This window comes from Scyliorhinus canicula, chromosome 9 (assembly GCF_902713615.1).
Source record: "Scyliorhinus canicula chromosome 9, sScyCan1.1, whole genome shotgun sequence".
Taxonomy (NCBI): domain Eukaryota; kingdom Metazoa; phylum Chordata; class Chondrichthyes; order Carcharhiniformes; family Scyliorhinidae; genus Scyliorhinus; species Scyliorhinus canicula.
In genome coordinates, this window is record NC_052154.1 from 75,284,564 (window position 1) to 75,306,756 (window position 22,193).

The 22,193-nt window shown below is 42.7% G+C and overlaps 1 protein-coding gene across 2 annotated transcripts in view; it reads left to right on the forward strand.

Moving 5' to 3' along the window:
- The window catches only part of gnao1b (guanine nucleotide binding protein (G protein), alpha activating activity polypeptide O, b), a 283,425-nt gene that overhangs the window by 73,271 nt on the left and 187,961 nt on the right, over positions 1-22,193 (forward strand). For both annotated transcript variants that reach the window (XM_038806936.1, XM_038806935.1), the window contains exon 3: positions 14,151-14,292. In XM_038806936.1, coding sequence (XP_038662864.1) covers positions 14,151-14,292 — 142 coding nt within the window. The remainder of the gene's footprint in view (positions 1-14,150; positions 14,293-22,193) is intronic.

Here is a 22,193-nt window from a genome sequence, read left to right on the forward strand (position 1 = left end):
CCTGGTGTCATGTTGCTGAAGCTCGATGGTTCAAATGACCGTGGCCACTTTCTGCCGCAAAATGTCACAAACCTAACTGAAATTAATGGCAATCAACCATCCTTTCCAACCCACACCACCAGTATACTGGATTTACTCAAATATATCCCTACCAAATGTGCACTTCATATGAGTGCAGGAAGCTAATGCTGGGATTTTCCAACCCTTCCCACTGGTGGGATCTTCCAACCCTGCCAAAGTTGACCCCCGCTGCAGGTTCCTTGGTGGAAGGACAGGCAAGTCATGCACATTACCAATCACTTTATCCTGCCAGCAGCCAGTGGTGAGCAGCCTCCGTCACGGGAAAACCCACCACGCGGGGGGAGGGCTGGAAAATTCCAGCCATTCTGTTAATGGTTACAATTTTGATGGGGCCTAAATAAAATCACCAGGCCCTCAACTGATGTAGACATGACCATTTTGCAGGACGTCTAGTGTACTGACAGCAGGTTGTGCCAAATTGGATTGGTTTAAAAAAGCTGTATGCTCTGCGTTTAGCATTAACATAGAGAAAGGACATTCAGATCGATTGATGATTTAGACCACATCCAAATCTAGAAGAATGAAAACAGAATAGATTACTGTACGAGTGAATAGAGCTGTATCAAAACCCCAGATTGCTCATTGCCCTGTCCCCACAATCACTAGTCTTCTGTGGCAAGGAATGTGTTTATTTTGTCAACCACCTGGGTGTCTAACACTCAGGAAACCACAATTGATCATCCAGACCAAGCTGTATTGTCGCTGCACAGGCACATATCCCACTTAGCAGAGCTTTGTCACAGGTTGGTAGAGCCGAGGCGAGGGACCTCGAAACATGCACAGGAATACAAGTGAAGTTTGGTATTGCTTGTCTAGTTAGAACCACTCTACAAATTCAGGCGTACAGGATTAGCTGGAGCCCAATGGAGACAATCCCAGCCCCTATGACAAGTCTACCCCCCCCACATTCCATTAGTGAGTCAGGCTGCCTGGTCAGTCAGCACAAAGGTGGCAGGCCTGCACAGTTAGGCCATCAAATTGCTAAATCCACCATGGAGAGTTGACGCGGGTTGAAACTTGCATTACCAGTTTCCCCAGTGTGGGACCCTGAAAATCCTAGAATACAGGCTTCCTATTTATTTTACTTCATGTTTACACAGATGATTTAAACTGAGGTATATTTAAAGTTCCCGATTAGGAAACTGAGAGTTTTTGAGTTGCATTATTTTTTGCTTTGTTCCTGCAGTTCATTGTCTAGAATAAAATCTGAATGTTTTATTGGCCATGTTATTACTGTACCTTTACAGGATTATCATTGTCAGCACAGTTAGTAAAACAGTAAGTAGACATACTTTGAGTTTACTCAATTTGAACTGGAGCATGGATACCCAATATTTTCAAACTGAGATTAGAAAGGGGAAAAACTGGAAGCATTGCTCTTTGTAGAGTTTATCATTTTTTACATTAGATTTTCTGGGGAACTCTTCTATAAACTCTTCTGTCATGAGTAAGAGGTTAGGTTAAACTGCTCTATGTACCCTCTACACTTCTGGCGAAGTGTTAACCTGATGGCAAGTAAACCAATATATAATCTGCTGGGTTAACTGAGGGCTTTGTTTAAGCAGCACTGTAAAGATTCACTATGCTGTGTACATTGTAGTAAAAATGTTAGGAATTAAATGCAACAATTACTGCCGTTTGGTCCAATTACAAAAGCACCGTTTATTAAAGATTTGCAATCAATCGCGTTAACTTGGGTTAAAGAGCGCTGTGACCATCTGGGAGACTGTTTCTTGTCGGACTGATTGCTAACGGTTCCAGTTCTTCATTATTATGTGAGATTTACAGTTGCCGTTTCTTCTTGGATCTTATGAGTTCAGGCAAATATTTTTGGTCTCTGGACTTCAATTCCAGAGCATCGATCTGGAACTGCAGGTCAGAGCATTTTCATCTCCTCAGCCTACTGCATTCACTTCTGCTCCATATCACTGCTGTGCTTACGAGCCTTCACCCTTTTTCCATATTGTTCCTGTTGATGGTATTAACCATCTGTTTTCACCCTAGGCTGAGATTCGGGTGTTTTAATCGGGTTGTATTCAACATGAAGTGATTTGCAGGGTGGGATTTGTATACAGTGTCATAATCACCTGTGACAGGGTGAAGTAATTCATGATGAGTGAATGTGTAAGGGCTATAACTGCCCTGCAAATGAGCTTCAGAAGTGTAAGTTTGCCACCATTTGTCATCTCAGTACAGCTTATAATCATCAATTTGTGCCATTGTTTAATTTATCATCAGACTGTATTCCTTCAGATGTACACAAGAAATGGAGCAGTTGGTGACTACTGCCTGACCAGGGAGGGAATGTCGATATGGACTTAAAGGTTTTAGGCAGTCAAATGCTGCAGAGGGTAGGACAGAGGTATGTACTGTGGTGCGATTGGGGCAGTTTAGATCACTTGGCTGGACAGCCGGTTCGTGATGCAGAGCAAGCCCAGCAGCGCAGGTTCAATACCCGTACCGGCTGAGGTTATTCATGAAGGTCTGCCTTCTAAACCTTGCCCCTTGCCTGGGTGTGGTGATCCTCAGGTTAAATCTCCACAAGTCAGCTCTCCCCCTCAAAGAGGAAAGCAACCTATGGTCATCTGGGGCTATGGCGTCTTTACCTTCACTTACTGATGAGAGTGGGGTAAACGGTGAGTTATCCTCAACCATTTCAGACCTAATGCACAGTCTGCTGAAGATGTTAATCTCTAATTTGAGAGATTCTGTAGAATTTGAGAGATTCTGTAATATGAATGCCTCGTGTATCTGTCATAAATTCCTTTCTCAAAATCCCTTTCTTTTTTATATTTCTGTAGCTCTTTTTAGGACAGCCCGATGTGCTTTACAATCAATAAAGTATTTTCCAACTACAGGTGCTGCTGTAATGTGAAAACCCAGCAACAAATGTTCACACAGTAAGGACCTAAAGGTAGCATTGAGGCCAATGACCACATACACTGTTTTAGTGACGGCAAGGGCAAACTCCTTTGTTCTTTTAATAATGCCAAATGATATTTTTACATGTAAGGGAAGATTGGGCCTCCATTTAAGATCTCATTCAAAAGACAGTGCTGTACCCTGAGCACTGTGGCATCACTCAATCTCTGAAGTGGGGCCATTCACCCATGATCTTTTGCTCACAACTGAGCCATGGAGGATGCAAATATGGTAAGCATTCATACCAAAGGATTGCTAGCATAAGATGTAGGAGCAGAAGTTGGCCATTCGGCCCATTGGGTCTGCTCTGCCATTCAATGCGATCATGACTAATCTGAAATAATTTTGAGGTTTTTGTGTTGGTATAAATAGGCCAGGGAGGTGGGAGTGACAGTTAGTGCATAGAAATTACAACATGGAAATGGATCATTTAATCCAGCCAGTCTCTGTTTGATTTGATGTGCATTGTCTCTTATAAAGAACAGTCTCAGCCCCGATTAAAATTATACATGGATTTTATTTTCAGTTTTAGAGTATAACTGTTTGATTTAAATCTCCCTGGCCAGTATTCTGAATTTATCCCACTACCAGCAAGAATGGAGAATTTGGTGCTCAGCCAATACTCCATTCTCTATTGCGGAATCGGAGAATCCCACCAGTATGAATGGACAGAGAATCCTATCTGTTGTGTTAAATTCACAAGGAGTGGTCCATGGTGAAACTGGTGAGTAATAAGAAATTGACATGTTCAATGCCACCTTGTCATTTAGGGCTGGTATATCAAAGTAACAGGAGCAGCAAATAGTAAGGTCAAATAATACTTTGAGGTGACAGTATGAACGATGGAAGCATGTTCCACAAGCATTTGAATATTCACTCTTTGATTGTACAGAAGCATTCTGGATAATGGGCGGGATTCTCCGACCCCCCGATGGGTCGGAGAATCCCCGGGGGGGGTGGGTGGGTGTGAATCTCGCCCCCCCCTGCTCCGGCTGCCGTATTCTCCGGCGCTGGTTTTTGGGTGGGGGCGGGGTTTACACCATGCCGGCCGGGGGCCCCGATGGGCCAAGTGGCCGTCAGTTCCTGGCCAGTCCGCTGGAGTGAAATGGACATGGTCCCACACGGCGGGAGGCCATCTAGTGGAGTCCTCGGGTAGGCGTGGGAGATCCTCAGTCAGGCTCCGCCATGGCTGGCACGGAGAAGAACCCCCCTGCCAACTCGCACCAGCCCTTTGGCACCGGTTGGCTTGGCACCAACCCCTCCAGCGCCGGCCTAGCCCACAGAAGTGCGGAGGATTCCGCAACTTCCGGTGGGCCCGATGCCGGAGTGGTTCGCGCCATTCTTGGCGCTGGCATCGGGCCATCCCGCCAATTGCGGGAGAACCCCACTGCTTGTGTTTGCCTAATTTATTACTGATTTGATGTCAAATGGGAAAAGTAATATCCTCACAAATATCATTGCATGGAGTTTAATTTACAAATTTGGGGAATTCCCTGTTTATAAAATAAGCTGAACTGTGGAATGTCACAGATATGAATGAGCATTTGGGGGCATCTGTCACTTAAATCAAACATATTGGGATTCCTGAATGTATACAATTCCAGGGATCAAGATGGGACATGAGTTGGAAACCTATGTCCCTAACCTTGTGATCAATTTCCATGGGTTGCTCATTCTTTTCCTCCCAACCCAAGGGTGAAATTTAGGGGCAGACCTTGGCTGGCAAAAATTGGTACAGCTGTCATCTGTACACTGCCAGGGTGAGATCACCTACACCATTAATGCGCACAACCCAACTTAGTTGGAATCATCACAGTTGTGATTTAGATCATCATCCCAAAGCCAATACTTAGCTAAGCTCTTTTGATTTAAGATGGTTTCCTGTATTAAACTTGCTTGAAGTCATGGCCCGAGAGATAAGGCTTTAATGGGTGAGGAGTTATTAACGCAGATTTACTGCTACAGCATGCAACTCCCTGTCTGGAGGGGAGGGTGACAAATAAGCATCTTCTAACTGACCTGTAGTTTGACTGAATGCATGAGAACTAATTGTGTGAAGCCCTTTATGTGATCCACGAGATAGACCAGATCTGCATCCACTAACAATCCAGCTAATTAAATCGGAGCTTGTGTTCCTATTCATGTTGTGTTCTATAAAGTCTGTTCTGTGGTAAGTTAGATTGATGAATTGTGGGATAGCTTCCAGAAGAAATACACATGAATATGGAACTGGCTCACATCCAGAGGCATTTTGTTTGGCCTTGCCTAGATAATGAGAGTGTAATTGAGGATAAACCCTCCTTAAGCAATATCTTTATCTCTTACCTGAGACCCATGGCCATTTATTTGGGAATAGCTGTCAGCCATGATTCCAGGAGCATATTGATATTTATGGGGGCTGGCTGTGTGCAACTTGGCTGCTGCTTTTTTTTACGTTTCTAATAGAGACTGCATTTCACATACTTAATTAGCTGCAAAACACTTTGGGACAATTAAAAATTGTGAAGGTCACAATGTAAATGCAGGTCTGGCCTTTCTTCGTGCATGCTTGCATAGGTGGTTTGGGAAGTGGTAGCTTTATTTTCAGTCTGGGATCTATCGTTAGAAATGTCCTGAGGATTTCTTTCTGTTCTCATTGACTCCTACTCTCAACGTCCACTTCCCTCTCCACCTACTCCACAGAACACTGGTGAGAGGAAGTTAATGATTCACATTCAAGGCATGTTGGCTACTGAAGTACTTCTGGATTGAACTTCTCAAGGTGTAATCCATAGAACGTGACTCCCTTTGGTGGAATCCAGTGTTTGTACCAGGAAAGTTTGTACCTTATCATGTTTCCCTATTACATCCCAAAGTTCCTCACAGACAGCTAACTGATTTCAAGTCTGGAAACCAGTCAGCAAACACAGTACTCCTATTTCTATGCAAACATCACGAAGATGGCCAGTCAATCTATTTTGAATGGTGTGTGAGGGGGCAGTGAAACAAAGAAAACTTTCTGCGCATCTTTGATCAGCTCGGTGAGATTTTGGTTACGTCTGAACAGATTTTTTTAAAAGTCCTGGCTTAGCATTTCACCTGTATTGCATCTTTGGCCATGCAGAGCTCAGTTCATTTAAGGTCAGCAGTGCTTTTGCACTGAGGCCTGGTAATGGGACTTGACCCCGAGCCTGTCTGAGATATCAGCGTACTCTCCGGGCCATGCTGACACTTCAAACAGCAATGAGCACACTATTGCCCACCTCGGAGTAAATTAATTAGTGTACCAATGAAAGTGAGCAAGACAGTATCCAAATGAACAATCAGAAGTAGTAGAAAATTGTACTTGATCGAGTATTTTCTGCTGTCGTTAATACATCTGCAATTGTCAGTAATGTTGCAGATTGTTCCGTGCGGTGACCAGACTGTCTTCCTTGAAGAATGAGGGATTAAGGGTCTAACAATTATGAGCTATTGATGATTTTCCCATTGTTCAGTCACACGTTTCTCAGCGATAGATCAAATCCTGTTGTAACTGATTAGAATGACTTATGATGTAGTCGTTTGGTTGTATAGAACTTGAGTATTGCTGAAACAGAGACATTAATTGTGAAAACCTTTTGACTTGAACTCAGCAGAACAATTGCAAGATTACCGATGTAAGGGGAATCAATAAATTTATACTGTATAAAAAGAGAGTGCTGAGTGGTTGGTAAGTGGATTCTGATGGTGAAGGTATTGTCATGGAGAATGCACCAGTTGGTGGTGACTGACAGTTAACCGCCAAGCATTGCTTGAAATTTAAACCAGGCATACTTGACTCTGGGGAAAACATTGCCTTGAGAAATGAACCAGCGAATGGCTGTCACTTATTTTATTTAGCTTAAAAAGGCACAATGTGTGTACATATCCGCTCTGTAAATGCTCCGCACTGCGAGCCTTACTGACAATTGTAAGTTGGTTGCCAGTGTAATTGTTAGCATACTAAGGATTATTTAGCAAATGTTGCCCAATCTCAGAATCACATCTAATATTGAACACTGTGTTATGAGTATTGCAAGTATGGACTGATTGGGTATGGTCTGAACTTTGCCTATTGTGAACAGTGAAAGGAACATACTGTTTGATATGATCTTCAGTCAGGCTCGCAGTGTGGAGCATTTGCATGTACAGGAAGCTACATATGTCAGTACACAGGGCTCTGTTCTTTACAGGCAGAAAGAACATGTGCATGGATTGCGTCCATTTCAGCTAAACAAAATAAGTCACAGCCATTCGCTGGTTCATTCCTCAAGACAATGCCTTGACCAATCAGAGTCAAGCTGCCATGGTTTGAATTTTGAACCATGCTTGGTTGTTAACTATCAGTCACCATTAACTGGTGCATTTTCCATGTTAATGCCACTACCAATCAGAGTCCACTCGCCGACTAGTCAGCACACTCTCATACAGTATAAATTTGTTGATTTCCCTTGCCTTGTATTCTTGTGAATGTCCTGATGAGTGTAAGTCAAAAAGCTTTGAGGAAAAATTTATATTTTTTCCAGCAAAATTTGTGATGTATTAAATGACCATGAGGATATGATTGTTCAATATAAAAATGCAGCTTTACAACTTCAGAATAGATCGTGTGCTGACTATGTACTTTAGGAACTTTTCAAATGGGATCGTATTGAACCCAATGTTCATATCGCTTGAGTTTCCTAAAGGTAGGCTTTACATTTATTTTGAAGATGAACTCTTATGCTGCTGAGGCCTTGAATGGAATAAACACATGGGGCTGGATTCTCCGTTGGCGGGATCCTCTGCTTCGCTGGCAGTGCACTCACGCCCGTGGATTTTCCGAAGGTGCAGGGTTGCCCACAATGGGAAACCCCATAGGCAGGCTGCCCGAACGGAGAATCCCACCCATGAGCTTTGACCTGTGAGAGCAAAATGAGCCACAATTAAAGTTCAATATTCAAGATTTGAAATCTTGTTCTAAATTGTGAGAATTTAAAACGGCTGGTATATTTTCCAATCAGCCGATTTATTCCTGACACAGTGATCCTTTTCAGCAGCAATACTGCATTAAATGGGCAGAAAAACTGGGTGAAAGAAGTGATAACAAAGTAGGGAAGGGGAATGATGCCGTTTTAAGCGCTCAACAAAGCACAGTTTGGTATGTTTGAGTGCCACTTGGTCTGCATTCAAGTGGCCTTTTTGTATCTTGAAAGGAATACCAAGCACAAGGTTTGGCTGGATGACCAATTGGAACTGTCTCAAGCATGAAGTTGCTGCCTCCAACTGGCATCCCATCCGACAATCAAAAGATCCAATCTCCCAACTGAGCTCAAACTGAGCAGGTCACATTTTGAACTGCAGAACATCACTTCCCATCTAAGCAGCCAACTGGCATCTGTTCAAAGTCTTGGTCTAATGTGAAGTATCGCTGCAAGATAATGAAGATTGGGTTATGGGAAGGACATATCAGTGGAAAGTTCTATTCATTAGCTCACCAGACATACAAGTCCAAGATCAGCTGTACAATCCTGAAGGAGAGGATTTTTTTCCTTGCAAAACTGACAAACCTACATGAATAGTCTAGATCTGTGCAGCAGGATGTGATTAAAAATTGGCAAAATGAATCATGAAGCAGAGGTTAGTCAACTGCAGGATTGCAGCTTTAAAAGCTGTAAGAGTAATAAGAAATAGATGGAATTAAGAGTTCTCTTGTTCAGAGGTTTTAGGAAAGAATTAGCTTTTGGGTATAAAGCAGTGGGCCTTGATTAAAATGAAGTTTGCAAGAAAGTAATGTGCATAAAGAAACACACATGGAAAAGCTGCCTTCAACTGGGATGAATCACAGCCTTATGAGGACAGAGATGGATAATAAACTTGTGTAGGTAAAGTCAAATTTTTGAACACCAGGGTGGTCACGTTCTGCTTTCATTTTCAAGCTGTTAAAACAAATATTTGAGAAAAAAGTGTGTGGGACTTTCCAGTTGCACCCACCCTGAGACTGGAGTTTCACACCTGAGGTCAGATCTTTGAGAGGTCCGCCAAATTTTCTGTCCTGCCCGCAACTATTCCTGTAGTGGGCAGTACCAGAACATTTACTCCTCTGGCTTCAATATGCAACAGAAACACCAAATGGGAAGACAACCATGGCCAGTAACTCTTTCAAAGACTATCATAAACATATTTTCCATAAACCTCTATTCAAGGATTCTGAAACTCCCATCTGAGGGTCTAGATCCGCTTCTTGCTGATCCTTTTCAATCAGAATTATCAACCAGAAATGGTCAAAGTCATGCCCACGTACAATTTCTTTCAGTTTCTGTATTCACCTCAGCCAATGCCATTTTTCCAAAGCTATCTAAAGTTGTTGACTGTACAAATAAAAATTAAAAGGGAAAATGACATAGAGTTGGAGAAGAGTTATAATGGGCTGTAGTTGCAAAATATGCAAGAAATAGGAACAGGATTAAACCATACAGCCCGTTGAGCTTGCTCTGCCATTAACTGCCATCATGGCCTATCCACGGCTTCAACTTCATTTTCCTGCCTGCTCCCTCTATCCCTTGATCCCTTGAGAAGCCAAAAATCTTCGGGGGTTCGCCACTGACTGTACCAGAAAAGAATGGCCGGAAAATTCCGGGCACCGAGGGAGGAAATGTTTCCTTATTTCAGTCCTAAATGATTGTCCCTTTATTTTGAAACTATTTCCCTGTGTTTTAGATTTCCCCAAAAAGGGAAATACATCTCCGTATCTACCCTGTCAATCCCCATGCCAAATGGCAAGTAATATTTGCGCCTCACAAGTACCATGTCCAAGAAGAGAGAATCTCACCATTTGCCCTTGACATTCAATGGCCACACATAACCATCAATATTATGAGCATTACCATTGACCACAAACTGAACTGGACCAACCATATAAATACTGTGGCTATAAAAGCAAGTTAGAGATTGGGAATTCTGTGGTGAGTAATTCACCTCCTGACTCCCCAAAGCCTGTCCACCATCTACAAGGCACAGACCGGGAGTGCGATGGAACGCACTCCACTTGCCTGAATGAGTGAAGCTACAACAACACTCAAGAAGCTTAATACCATCCAGGATGAAGCAGCCCCTCTTGATTGGCACACCCCACCAGTACCTCATGCACTCACTCCCTCCACTCCTGACTCACAGTGGCAGCAGTGTGTAGAATCTACAAAATGCACTGCACAAACCCATTCAGGCTCTTTAGACAGCACGACCACAACCATCTAGAAGGACAAGGGAAGCAGACACGTGGGAACACCACCACTTGAAAGTTCCCCTTTAAGTCACGCAAAACCTGACATGGAACTATGTCATATACCACCGTTTCTTCACTGTTGCTAGGCCAAAATCTGGAACTCCACTTTTAACCACACTAAGGGCCCCCACATCACATTAACTGCAGTGATTCTAGAAGGCAGCTCCCACCACCACCTTATCAAAGGCAATTGGGAATGGACAATGCATGCCGGTCTAGCCAGTGATGCCCAATAATCACCATTTAAGGCCAATTTCCATACAATTAACGGGAGCGACCCCCCCAATCTAATGGCCTCCCATGATCTAACCACCTCCCCAGCAAGTGGTTACGTGGGCGCAGGTTAGTACACCTTTTTAAAAAGTGAAGCTGGTGGAAGGACTGCTGTGGGGATCCGAGGAGTAGCCATCTTCGCTCCCGGGGACATTTCAGCGACCAGAGGGTGGGCGTGTGCACCAGAGAGAAGACCAGTGCCCAGTTCAGGTGACGTTACGTGCGAGTGTCTGGGGTACAAGGGGCGGAATTCTCCCAGAGGCCCGACGCCGTCGTGAAACCCGGAGAGGTTCACGACGGCGTCGGAGGCCTCTCCTGGCCCCCTATTCTCCCCCCGCCGGGGGGCTAGGAGGGCTGTGCCGGGAAACTCGGCCGCGGGGCCTTGTCGCTGGCATCAAGGCTCAGCGCGCCGAGAATGACGCGGCCGACGCGCCTAATGATGTCAGCCGCGCATGCGGGAACGGACCTCCCGCGATTCTCCCACCCGGCGTGGGAGCGGAGAATTCTGCCCAAGGTGTGGGAGGGCGGTGATCAGGAGCTGTCAGGGTTCCTGAGTGGCAGTGCCAGGGGGAGTGCCAGGGTACTAACCTGCACTGTACCCGACCATCCTGGGGTCTCTGATGACCTGCAAAACCCCCCAGAGATGCCGTTGCGCCAAGTCCATATTTGTGAAAACCAGTGTGAAAGGGTGCCCTCTCGAGGTCTTTCAGGCATGGCCGTTGACCTCCAGATGCTGTGTGAACGCGGCGAGCCGAATGGCTCATTTAAATATCATCATTTGGATCATGCCCAGCAAGGGCATGATCTAGATTGCACCTGGCATAGAGCCCGATTTGGGTGTCTCACGCGATTCACCCATTGCAGCAGGCGCAGCGGCCCTAAAGCTAGCCCAGGCTTGAGCTATTATAATGTAAGTAGGCCTAGGCCTACCGTTCATACGCAGATTGTACAAGGGATCTTCCTCGGGGTAAATGAATGGTAGCCGATTTTCTTTTTACAGAGATTCCGCAACAATGTTTCATTAGTTATGTAGTGATGTTTGAGGTAAATCACGTGGCCTTTTTTTGTATTGTGATCCTGCTGCTGTGAGTGAGATTCCAGATGAAATACTTTGAAGCGAGAGTGAAAGAACTATAGGACAGGTGTTAGGATAAATTATAAACACGACAGGTAACTTGAAACCTTTGCTTAAGCTGCAAAAAATTAATTTAATACTACCTGGGCCACTTTCAGTATTTATAAGTTTACAATTCAGTAGTTTGGTTGTTGTAAAGAAAGAGTAAGTTTGAACTGGAATGAATTTTTGAGAAATGTAACTGTTTTGCAAATGTAGAGAGGACTGGGAAATTAGGACTGAATTTGTACACGGTCAAAATTGAGAAATATTTAATTAGAAACAGAGGAAAGAATATCTAATAAAAAGGAAGAATTTACATTGAACTTAGAATGTTTCTCTGAAACATTCCATTTAAATTGCCTTGTAATTCTGGAGGTGAATGCGCTGACCATTTTGAACAGGCAACAACATGAATTAGCAGATCACCTATTTTTGGTGTATTAATTAAGCAAGAACAAGTGGCAGACTCCCTGGTCCTTTTGAATTATCACTGTGGGAGTTTAACATCTACATTAACCATTGGGACAAGCAGGTTGAACGCTCTCATTCGAAGAGCAATACTTCCACCACTGCAGCAGTCCCTCAGCCTAGATCGTGTGCTCAAGTCCCTGGAGTGGGGTTTGAACTCTCAGCCTTCTGGATCCAGAGGCAAGAGAGTACTAGCTGAGCTGTGCCGACAGATAGCTTTAAAAGTGGCATATTCATGATGACAAAGCTGAGGTATTAAGAAAACAGCCGATGAAAATCAATGAGCGAGTAATTGCAGCATTCATCGTGACGTTGGCAGAATAAAGAATATAAAGAGTACGAATAGCGAGAAAAAATGGATAATCTACAGCTCATAGGGACTAGGTTAGAATCAAAGTGCACCAGTATATTAATCAAAGTAATGTACCCCCTTGTGTGTGGATATTGTGCAACTACTTAGGGGCAACACGGTAGCATGGTGGTTAGCATAAATGCTTCACAGCTCCAGGATCCCAGGTTCGATTCCCGGCTGGGTCACTGTCTGTGTGGAGTCTGCACGTCCTCCCCCTGCGTGGGTTTCCTCCGGGTGCTCCGGTTTCCTCCCACAGTCCAAAGATGTGCGGGTTAGGTGGATTGGCCATGCTAAATTGCCCGTAGTGTCCTAATAAAAAAGTAAGGTTAAGGGGGGGGGGGGTTGTTGGGTTACGGGTATAGGGTGGATACGTGGGTTTGAGTAGGGTGATCATGGCTCGGCACAACATTGAGGGCCGAAGGGCCTGTTCTGTGCTGTACTGTTCTATGTTCTATGTACTCCACCCAGCGTAGATAAGTGGGGCAAAATAAATAAATATGCAGAATAGACAAGAAATGCGCACAAGTTTAAAACAAAATGTGTGCTGATGAGGAAGGACTTGACATTTACTTGAAAACTGGATTCAACTTTGCTCAAAGGGATTGTTGCATCAGCATGGATGGAAATCCATGATATTCAGAGCAGCAACTTGAGAATTCCTATTGTACAGTCAGAGCAATAAGAGGAAATGGATTGTAAATTATTGTAAGCTACATGGAGAAAAGGATTGATGAAGGATCTTTCAAAACGTACAGACAAACCTGGGCCACTTTAGGACTGTTGCTGGATATATATGTTAAAAGGGGATCAGGAAAAATAGTCTTCCAGTATTTAGTAACAAGTCTGAGATTATGGAAAATTTTGGAGATTAGCAGCACTTGAGCAGCTGTGGAGGGAGGACCAAGGAATAAAACAGGAAAGGTAATATTTACTATCTAGTGGAATACTGCCCAATTGAAGTTTCAGATGTGGACATAGTGAGACGGTTTTAGACATACACTTTTAGTATAAACCCTTTACGCAGACACAATACAGGTAAATATACTTCTTGTGTGTGTATATTTGCTTAACGAACATCTACTGCCAGTCAGTAACTAAGGAAGTAAAGCACTCACAAGAATGGAAAAGCACTCACACATTCCAATTTTTGTCTTGTCATTTTATCACCAAATGCTCAGAAAGGTTAAAGTCCAAATGCACACCTTTTGTGAAAACAAACATTGAGATCACATGCCAAAAGATTATGTGTATTATACATTTTATAACCTAGTAATCAAGTACAATTTTCCGCATCTGGATTCCCAATTAGCCGCATGTGGGTGGTGGACAATACTGGTTGAGAAGAAGGTTAATATTGGAGAGCTAGAATGAGATTGTTAATTAGTGAGGTTAAAAATCAACAAGATAAAGGAAAAGCACGTGTACTTTTAAAAAAAGTTTTCGGACCGTCAAGTGGAATCTGCGGAAAGATGATCAGGGACCTAAAGAATAAATTCTAAAATCTAAATTGAAAGGGATATTCAGAGGGTAAAGAGAGATTACATTTATTTGTTTTTAGTAATTGTTGGAAGTGTGATAACTTTCATGTTGGCAGCATTGGTAGCAGGACTGCCAATCTAGTTTTGGGATTATTTGAACAATTTCCTTGTAACGGTTGCACTATATTCTTCCAGGATTATCCATGAGGATGGATTCTCTGGTGACGATGTGAAGCAGTACAAGCCTGTAGTGTACAGCAACACCATTCAGTCATTGTCGGCCATCGTCCGTGCCATGGATACCTTGGGCATCGAGTATGGTGACAAGGAGAGGAAGGTAAGCACATCCAAAAACATATGTGTCGGGAGGAAACATGGTTATTAACTCAGCCAAAAAAAACATTATAAATTAAATCAAATTGAACCAGGGCAACAACAGGATCACCCTATAAAAGTGGGATATGCATGGATGATAGATGTTGGCTTATACATTGCCTTTGATTAAATGGACATTACCAGAATTTACATAGTTTATGGTTTAATCGGAATTTGGGTATTGGAATTTGCTTGGCAAACAAATAACAAAAACGTTTTGTGGCATTAGTGGAATCTCAAGTACAAAATAAGATTTGGGTGGAGATTGATCCTGTTTGCTTACCCCTGTTCAGCTGGCTGTGCTCAACTATTACAATGTGGCCTCTTTAAGTTTAGAATTTAAAATGGAATGCATTATGTAACTCTGTATCTGCCATTCCTGACTCCTTGGGCTGGATTCTCCGGTGTGAATCCCGCCCACGCCGGCCGCCGAATTCTCCGGCACCGGATATTCGGTGCGGGGTGGGAATTGCGCCGCGCCTGTCGGCGGGCCCCCGGCGATTCTCCGGCCCGTGATGGGCCGAAGTCCCGCTGCTGTTATGCCGGTCCTGCCGCCGTGAATTAAACCGGCGGGACCAGGCTGCACAGGCGGGCTCCGGTGTTACATTTAGACAAACTTTGTTTTGTTTCCTGAAGCATCAAGGCATTGATGATTTATTCACATTAAGAATAATTGAGTTTGCTGTTTCAGTTATGTCCTGCACTGTTAATGCCCAAAGTAAGTATGTGGGCAGAATACTCCCATTTTGAGCCATGCCAGGGCGGGAACAAGGAGTGTTTCCCCCTGAGGAGGCTGGCGGGAAAACACACCAAATCTTCTGGTCCTGACATAATTAATGATGTACCCTGGTGTATTGTATATGCCAACATCTATCACCCATGCATGTATTGTACATTGTATTTAGTGGCAGGTCAGGCCTGGATGGCACGCAGTCCGCTGTCGTGTCCAGGTGGCATATTCAAAAGGCCCGCAACATCATTAACCCACTGTTGAAGAAAGAAGGCGGATCTCCTGAAAATGAAGGTAGATTCCTGGGAGCATTCAAAGGCTGGAAGATGGACCACCTGAGAAAGAAGATGGATCTTCAGATACATTTTGTGGCTGGAAGATGGGCCCCATCCAGGACACCAAATCTGAAAGGTCCCTCTGCAGATGCTCCCCCCACTCACTGCTGTGGTATTCCGGGGACTTGGCAAAATTGTCCTTTGTCTCTCCAGGACTTATACTTTTCCCCAGATTCCAATCCCAATCATTTCGTAAATTGGCCCACACTGTCAGCCAGCTCAGAGCAAAATTGACAATATGTGCTACCATTGTACTCGGAACAAAAAAAAGTTGATATTAATAGGTTAGGGGATACTAATAGGTTAGGAGATACACAAAGGCATACACAAACCATTAGGCATAATGTCAGTCGATCCTGATGGTAGAATATGGTAACTTTTCTACTCCTGGCAATCACTTTATCCATTCAATAAAAAAAACTGTAAAACCACTTGAGTTGCAATGGATAAATGCCCAGTTCGAGGACTCTTTTACTTACTCCATTGAGAAAGAAATTTGTAATTGCTATGGTAACATTTTTCAGATGTTAGTAAAAAGCTGACCAAAAGTGGAAGCAGCATGATCTTTTCTTATGCTGTATTTGAAAAACAAATTGTGATCGAGGAACCCAAAATATGAAATGTATAAAGATGGCCACCTTCCCTGAAGATAGGGATTGTGTGGGTATTTACTTCTGCCATCTGATCAACACCCTGTGTTTATTTATGAAAAATTGCTCGTAGTTATTTGACTGTTTACCAATAACACCTCATGGTGTAGGAGCAACTCCAGAATTCTGAGTAGGGGTTAAGGGTTTCAATGCCGACGTCAAGATATCGACTGTTGCTGACTTTGAATCCAAATGGGAGGGGTACATTCAATCTCTATAATATGAATGATGATGCGATGTGGTTTTGAATTCCATTTTGGTATGTGAATTACCCCTGGGAACATTCCCGGTTTTACATCCAGCATAAATGACATAGAAAAATTCCAACTGCATAGAAATGGTGGGTCAAAATGGCATAATTAACAGGTGCAGTTGCACAGTCATTGTTTATGGCATCACGCAAACCTCTGTCTTCAAGCAAGTCATTTGTAGCATGCTTGCAATCATCTAGTTTTTTGAAGAAGCCTTGGCTTTTATTATTACAGAGTGCATTTCCTGCCCATTGCAATTAAACTTTAATGTATCTCACTAAAAGCTTGCTGGAATATTCCTTTGCAAGACTTTCTAACTTGGAGCATTTATAGAGTGTAATAACTTCTACTTATAACACAGTGGATGTTTCTTTTCTTCTGTTTTTCTCTCCTCCCCTCTTCCTCTTACCCCCAATGGTCTTGACTCTGCTATGGAGTATGAATCCATGGTCAGGCTTCTATTGCTACCACACCTGAGTGCTCCTGTGTAGGTTTTTGCAGGCAGAGTTAGCGGCTTGATCCATGATGGGTACACTTCCAGCTGAGCACAATGCTGTGCTGCCTATTCGTACATGTGCAATTTCATCAGGAGTTACTGGTTAGTGACAAAGAGTAGGCACACTGAGAACAAAGGACAAAGAAAATTACAGCACAGGAAAATTACAGCATCAGCCTGCGCCGATTGCCTGGGCAATCTTTTTCTCCCTCGTCCAGAGGTTTTGAAGTACAGTTGCAGCTGTGCCTGACGTTCATCAACTTGGACTAGATATTGCCTGTTTAGTTTGTACACTTTCCTTTTCAAGTGACCATAACTAGCTCAATTGTAAGAGACACCTGATTGTGGAAGTTAAGGAACACGGCATAGATAGTCTCATATAACTTATGGCACTAGGCATAGAAAAATAAAATTATCAAAGGGTTAATATTAGAAAATGCTCTTCAGGCCTGATGGGTCACAACTGCGTATATTCAATAGCTGGTAACTCCCTTGAGTCTGGTGTGATATGATTACAGTTGTTATGTAGAGGATATTCCCTTAAGACTGTGTAATGTGATTAGAGGTGTTTTTGTAGAAGATGTTTCTATGGGTATAATTAGAAGTGTTATACAGAGGATACTCTGTGGTCAAACAATTTCCTACTCCAGATTCATGCAAACGGCCATTGGCAATACTGAACGTTGTTTTCACAATAAACGACCTTCTTCAAACTTTCCTTCCCCATTTACTCCATTCTCACTTCTGACACCTGAAGCAAGGAGATAATGGTGAAGATTTCTTGAAAATTGATGCTATCCGCCAGCTGCCCAACCATCTGCCTACTCTGCAACACCTGTTCATCTTCACCCAGCTCTTGTCAGTTTCATCTTCATCTGAGAAAGGCTCATGCTTTTAAAATTGAAATGCCTATCAACACTTCTGTCCTCTTAGCTTAGAACCCCCCTCTCCAAAATTCCCTTTTCCCAAAACCCTTGGATCTATTGGTTTCACTCAACTCATCCACCATTCCCTGTTTCAATTCTTCCAGTCTGGTTCCATCCAAGCCTAACTCAGATTCTCTTGATCCGAATAGTCATTGACAACTTATATGCGTAATTGTGGGATTCTCATGCTTCTCTCTCTCCATGACGTGTACGATTAACCATTCATTCTCCTGCATAATTAGTCCTCTGTGGCCCACCTCAGCAGCAGTGCACTCTTCTGGTTCCATTCTAAGTTACTGTAATGAATTGAATACATATTTTACAACTTTTCCACCTCCCATGCCCAAGCATTCATTTCTAATCTTACCAGAAGTTCAATTTCTGGTTCTCTCCTATTCGTAATTTATATATTACTTCTGGCCGATACTATAAAGAAATACATATTTCTACCCAGAGCTCCCCTCTGTCTCATCTTTAATTACATAACTAGCGTTTTTCTATCTGACAGATTTTAAGGCATTGGGTCCTGAACGAGCTTAAACTTTGTTTAGCTCGTGTGAACAGGAGTGAAGCCATCCTGTTTGACTTCTATCAAATCATGTGCCTCAAATGTTGATTTTGCATTTGTCCACTGTTGCTCTCTGATGGAATCTAACAGTGTGCAATCCAGGTCTTCTGCTTAGTCTACAGCTAAATAGCTTTGCTTTCACCTCTGAAATTGTTCAGTCTAATGCCTAGATGACATCCCCACTGCTGCTGATACTTTCATCATCTTCAGCATCAACTTCAACATTCTTTGAGTCACAGTGACAAAGTTGACATTTGATAGAAAGTTCTGCAGTCTCATTACTCCTGTCCTTGGCAACTTCTGCTGATTTCCATATTAATTTCAAAATCCTAGCTGCCATCTCGGTCTTAGTCCTTTGAGCCTCGCCAATCTTTTTTTCAGCCCCAGATTTCAGCAGGTACCCTCTGCCCTTCCAACTCAAATTATTTTGTGCCCCTCACCATTCTGTCTTCAATAATGTGCCTTTGCAATTCATGATAATCCTGCATTCTGGTTTTCCTTCATCTCTTGTCTTGCTATTTTTCTCCTCTCCTTCAAAAAACTCCTCAAAAAGTTTGGCCAGGTTTTTCACTCTCTCCTCTTCCCCTGTTCTTACCAGTTCTGAGACAGCTGAAAGATGTCATGTGATAAGTGGTGTTATGTAGAGACTATCCCCTGAAGACTGGTGTGATATGATTAGCTACACTTCAGAGATTGTTCACTTAGGACTGGTTTATTTAGAGATGTGTACAGAAGGTATTGACTTGGGATGGAATTGTTGGGGGAATTTGAGGGACTAAGTTACCCTCCTGAGGCTGTCAATGGGTAATGCCTGCATGTTAGTGGCATTGTGGTGTCCTAGGAATAGGTTACATGTTTGCCCTTTGTGGTTGAGTGCATCTTATGGATCTGGTTGACCAAAAGACTAGGGGGAAATTTAAAATGCCATTGCTTATTAAAAGATGTTTTAGTTCCCTACCTTTTTCTTTTTTATTCTGATAAGTCAAGATAATCACGCATAATATAACTCAGCCCAAATATCAACCAGCCTCCTGCAAATATGCCTGAACAGGGTTATATCTAAAGTCTTCTGTGTTTGTAGCCCTTTGCAGCGACTATGTGCGAACACTTCTGATAAGTCTATTCACAGTGCTTACTGGCAACACATCCCAGCTGAGCAAGGAGTGTGGAGAATTTAATTCTCACTTTGGGTTATTAATAACTCCTTATCTTTCCTTCTCCTGTCTAAAGAGAGCTCAGTGTTAGTGACTAAGATTGGTTTTAAAATTTGGACCCTTGACAGTAACCATAGACAGTACATTCACACAGGAATTGTGCAGAAATTTCTCAAATCATGGGCATTGTATTCAGTCCCTGTTGTTGATTTGCTTCCATTTCTCTGTGCCAGTCTGAATTTCATGATTTGGCATTTAGTTTAGTTCTGATTTCTTTCTATTACAAATCAATGTTTGCATCTTTTTTGAAACTTGCTTCATCAAAATCACTAATTGTAAATGATTACTTCAGGTTATCACTGCCAGTTTTAGAGTTGTTTCATAATTTTGAAAACCCTTTTTAAAGTTAAAAAAAAAGCCCTTGTTGGACAAGTATTTCATATTTACAAAATGCAGGCATGCAAATTGCCATCATATTTCTAAATGATGCAGTGCCAACTAAGCCAGTCACACAGCTATCAAGAGTGATGAGTGTTGTTGAGCATGGAATTGCTGATGTTATATTGCGATTCTCCCACTTTTGTAACAGCCAGTTAAAATACATATTTTTTTCACTTAAGTATAGCAATATAGTTTGCTATCATGGCACAACACGATAATAATCCAAATTGAGGATTGTTGGACAATGCATGAACTAACAATAATTAACAGAAGGATCATGATAGCTGCATCTCTGAGACTGGCCATGTTATTGATCAGGGTACTTCAAGTTCCATTTAAAATAAATTGCTGAACTTGATATTTCAGACATTCCACTCAGGTTATTAACACGTCAATAGAAGAGGAAATAAAATGCTTTGAGATTCTCATCTTGCTGCCTGTTTTTACTTCATGTATCTCAGAATTGTTTGTTAGAATAAGATGCATAAGTGAGCTCACCTGATGAAATCTAACCAAAAGATTCCAGGTTTGAAGCTGACTCTGTACTGAGCTACTTGGTCTTGGCCTGGCTGGCGCCTGACGAATGGTTGGTTTCAATGCCCCTGAGAAAAGGTGGGGGAATAAAATAATCTTCAATTTTTTGCTCCTTATTGCTGTCCAGTAACTGTCTCACCTGGACTCAGACAAACCCCAGAGGTAATGCCCCTTCCATTATGCCCCTTCCTTCACTTGGAAAGTGCACTGTGTACATGCAGAGATTGGGTTTAGCTGCATTGTCTGATAGTCAGATAGCCTGCAGAATTCACTGGCTAGAGTTGGACATGTAAAGAAAACTCTTAAAGAAAACATGTAAAGAAAACAAGGTATTGGAGGGAGCCGAGTGGGGTGGGGAAGAGTGTCTGTGCAAATTGCACACAAACGTAAGGCTTCAGAGGACTGGTAAGCATTTAGGTGAATATTAACCGCTGAAGTATAATCCCATGGGTAAACCCAGGCCATGTAGATTAACTCATGGAGTTCCAGGTGCGGCAACCAAAATCAAGTAATAACTGTGCATCAACATCCCCTCTAAATCCTTTAGCTGCGACAAAATTAAGTGAAGGGAGCTATATATTTATCTATGTTATAACTGAGGAAAGGGGACATGCAGGGGAAACATTTTATGGTAATGTCTGAAACTAGCAGAGATGATGATACAAATAAATCTTAAATGGGTTTCAAGGAGGAACTTACCAGGTCCCTGTCAACAAATGAAGTTCAGATTGTTAGAAATGTGGATGGGTTGCAGGGTTGGTGGATTAGCCACGCTAAATTGCCCCTTAATTGGAAAAAAATGAATTGGGGAAAAAAAATTAAAATTAAAGAAATGTGGATGGGTGGGTACGATGAGCTGGAAACCTTCCCCCATCTGCAACTGTTGCAAAGTTCTAAAACAATTTATTGAAGCGGCCACTACCGGAGACAAAGTTATTTTGAGTTGCCATGCCATTCAGAAGTAAAATAATTGTGTTTTGGGATGCTATGGATGTTTAGTACCAATACCATTCATATCAATAAAAATTACAGGAGGGTAAATGGATTCTTTAATCTCTGTGGCATGGGTATGAATCCACTCCAAATAGTGAAACTCAAGGGTGGATTATGACGCTCCCTATTTGACTTTGGATTTGAAGTGGATTCAACTTCAACTTGATCTGGATTAACTAGTTTTGAATCATATATTGAGGTAATTGGGATCACATTCTCACCTCCCTATTGGCTGTCACAGATTATTCTTCTTTTGAAAAACATATTTTTGGAAGCATTTTCAGATATATACATAACAAAGAAGAAAAAACACAAAAAACAATTGCGGCAACAACAATCAAAACAACCCTGCGCACACCCCAACTCTACCACCCCGGTGCCTGCCTCTCCCCCTGATAGACCATTGGGCAGCAAACGATGCCCCAGTGACCACTTTTCCAAGTGTCACATTTCAAAATTCCTCCTGGCCAGACTGCTGCCCCTTGCTCGTCATACTCCTTGCCAGATTAGCCATAAACCAGCTTATTCCTGTCTCTCACGGTTCATGCATTTTGAACCAGCAAACAACCCCTGTATTGGGTGAAAAGGACCAAACACCTCCACCTCAAATGGGAATCACCAAATGTGTGACCACTCATTCCATGATCACCACCGGAGGTCGGCTGTCTCAGATTCTGAGTGAATATTTACATACATAGAACATACAGTGGAGAAGGAGGCCATTCGGCCCATCTAGTCTGCACCGACCCACTTATGCCTTCACTTCTACCCTATACCCGTAACCC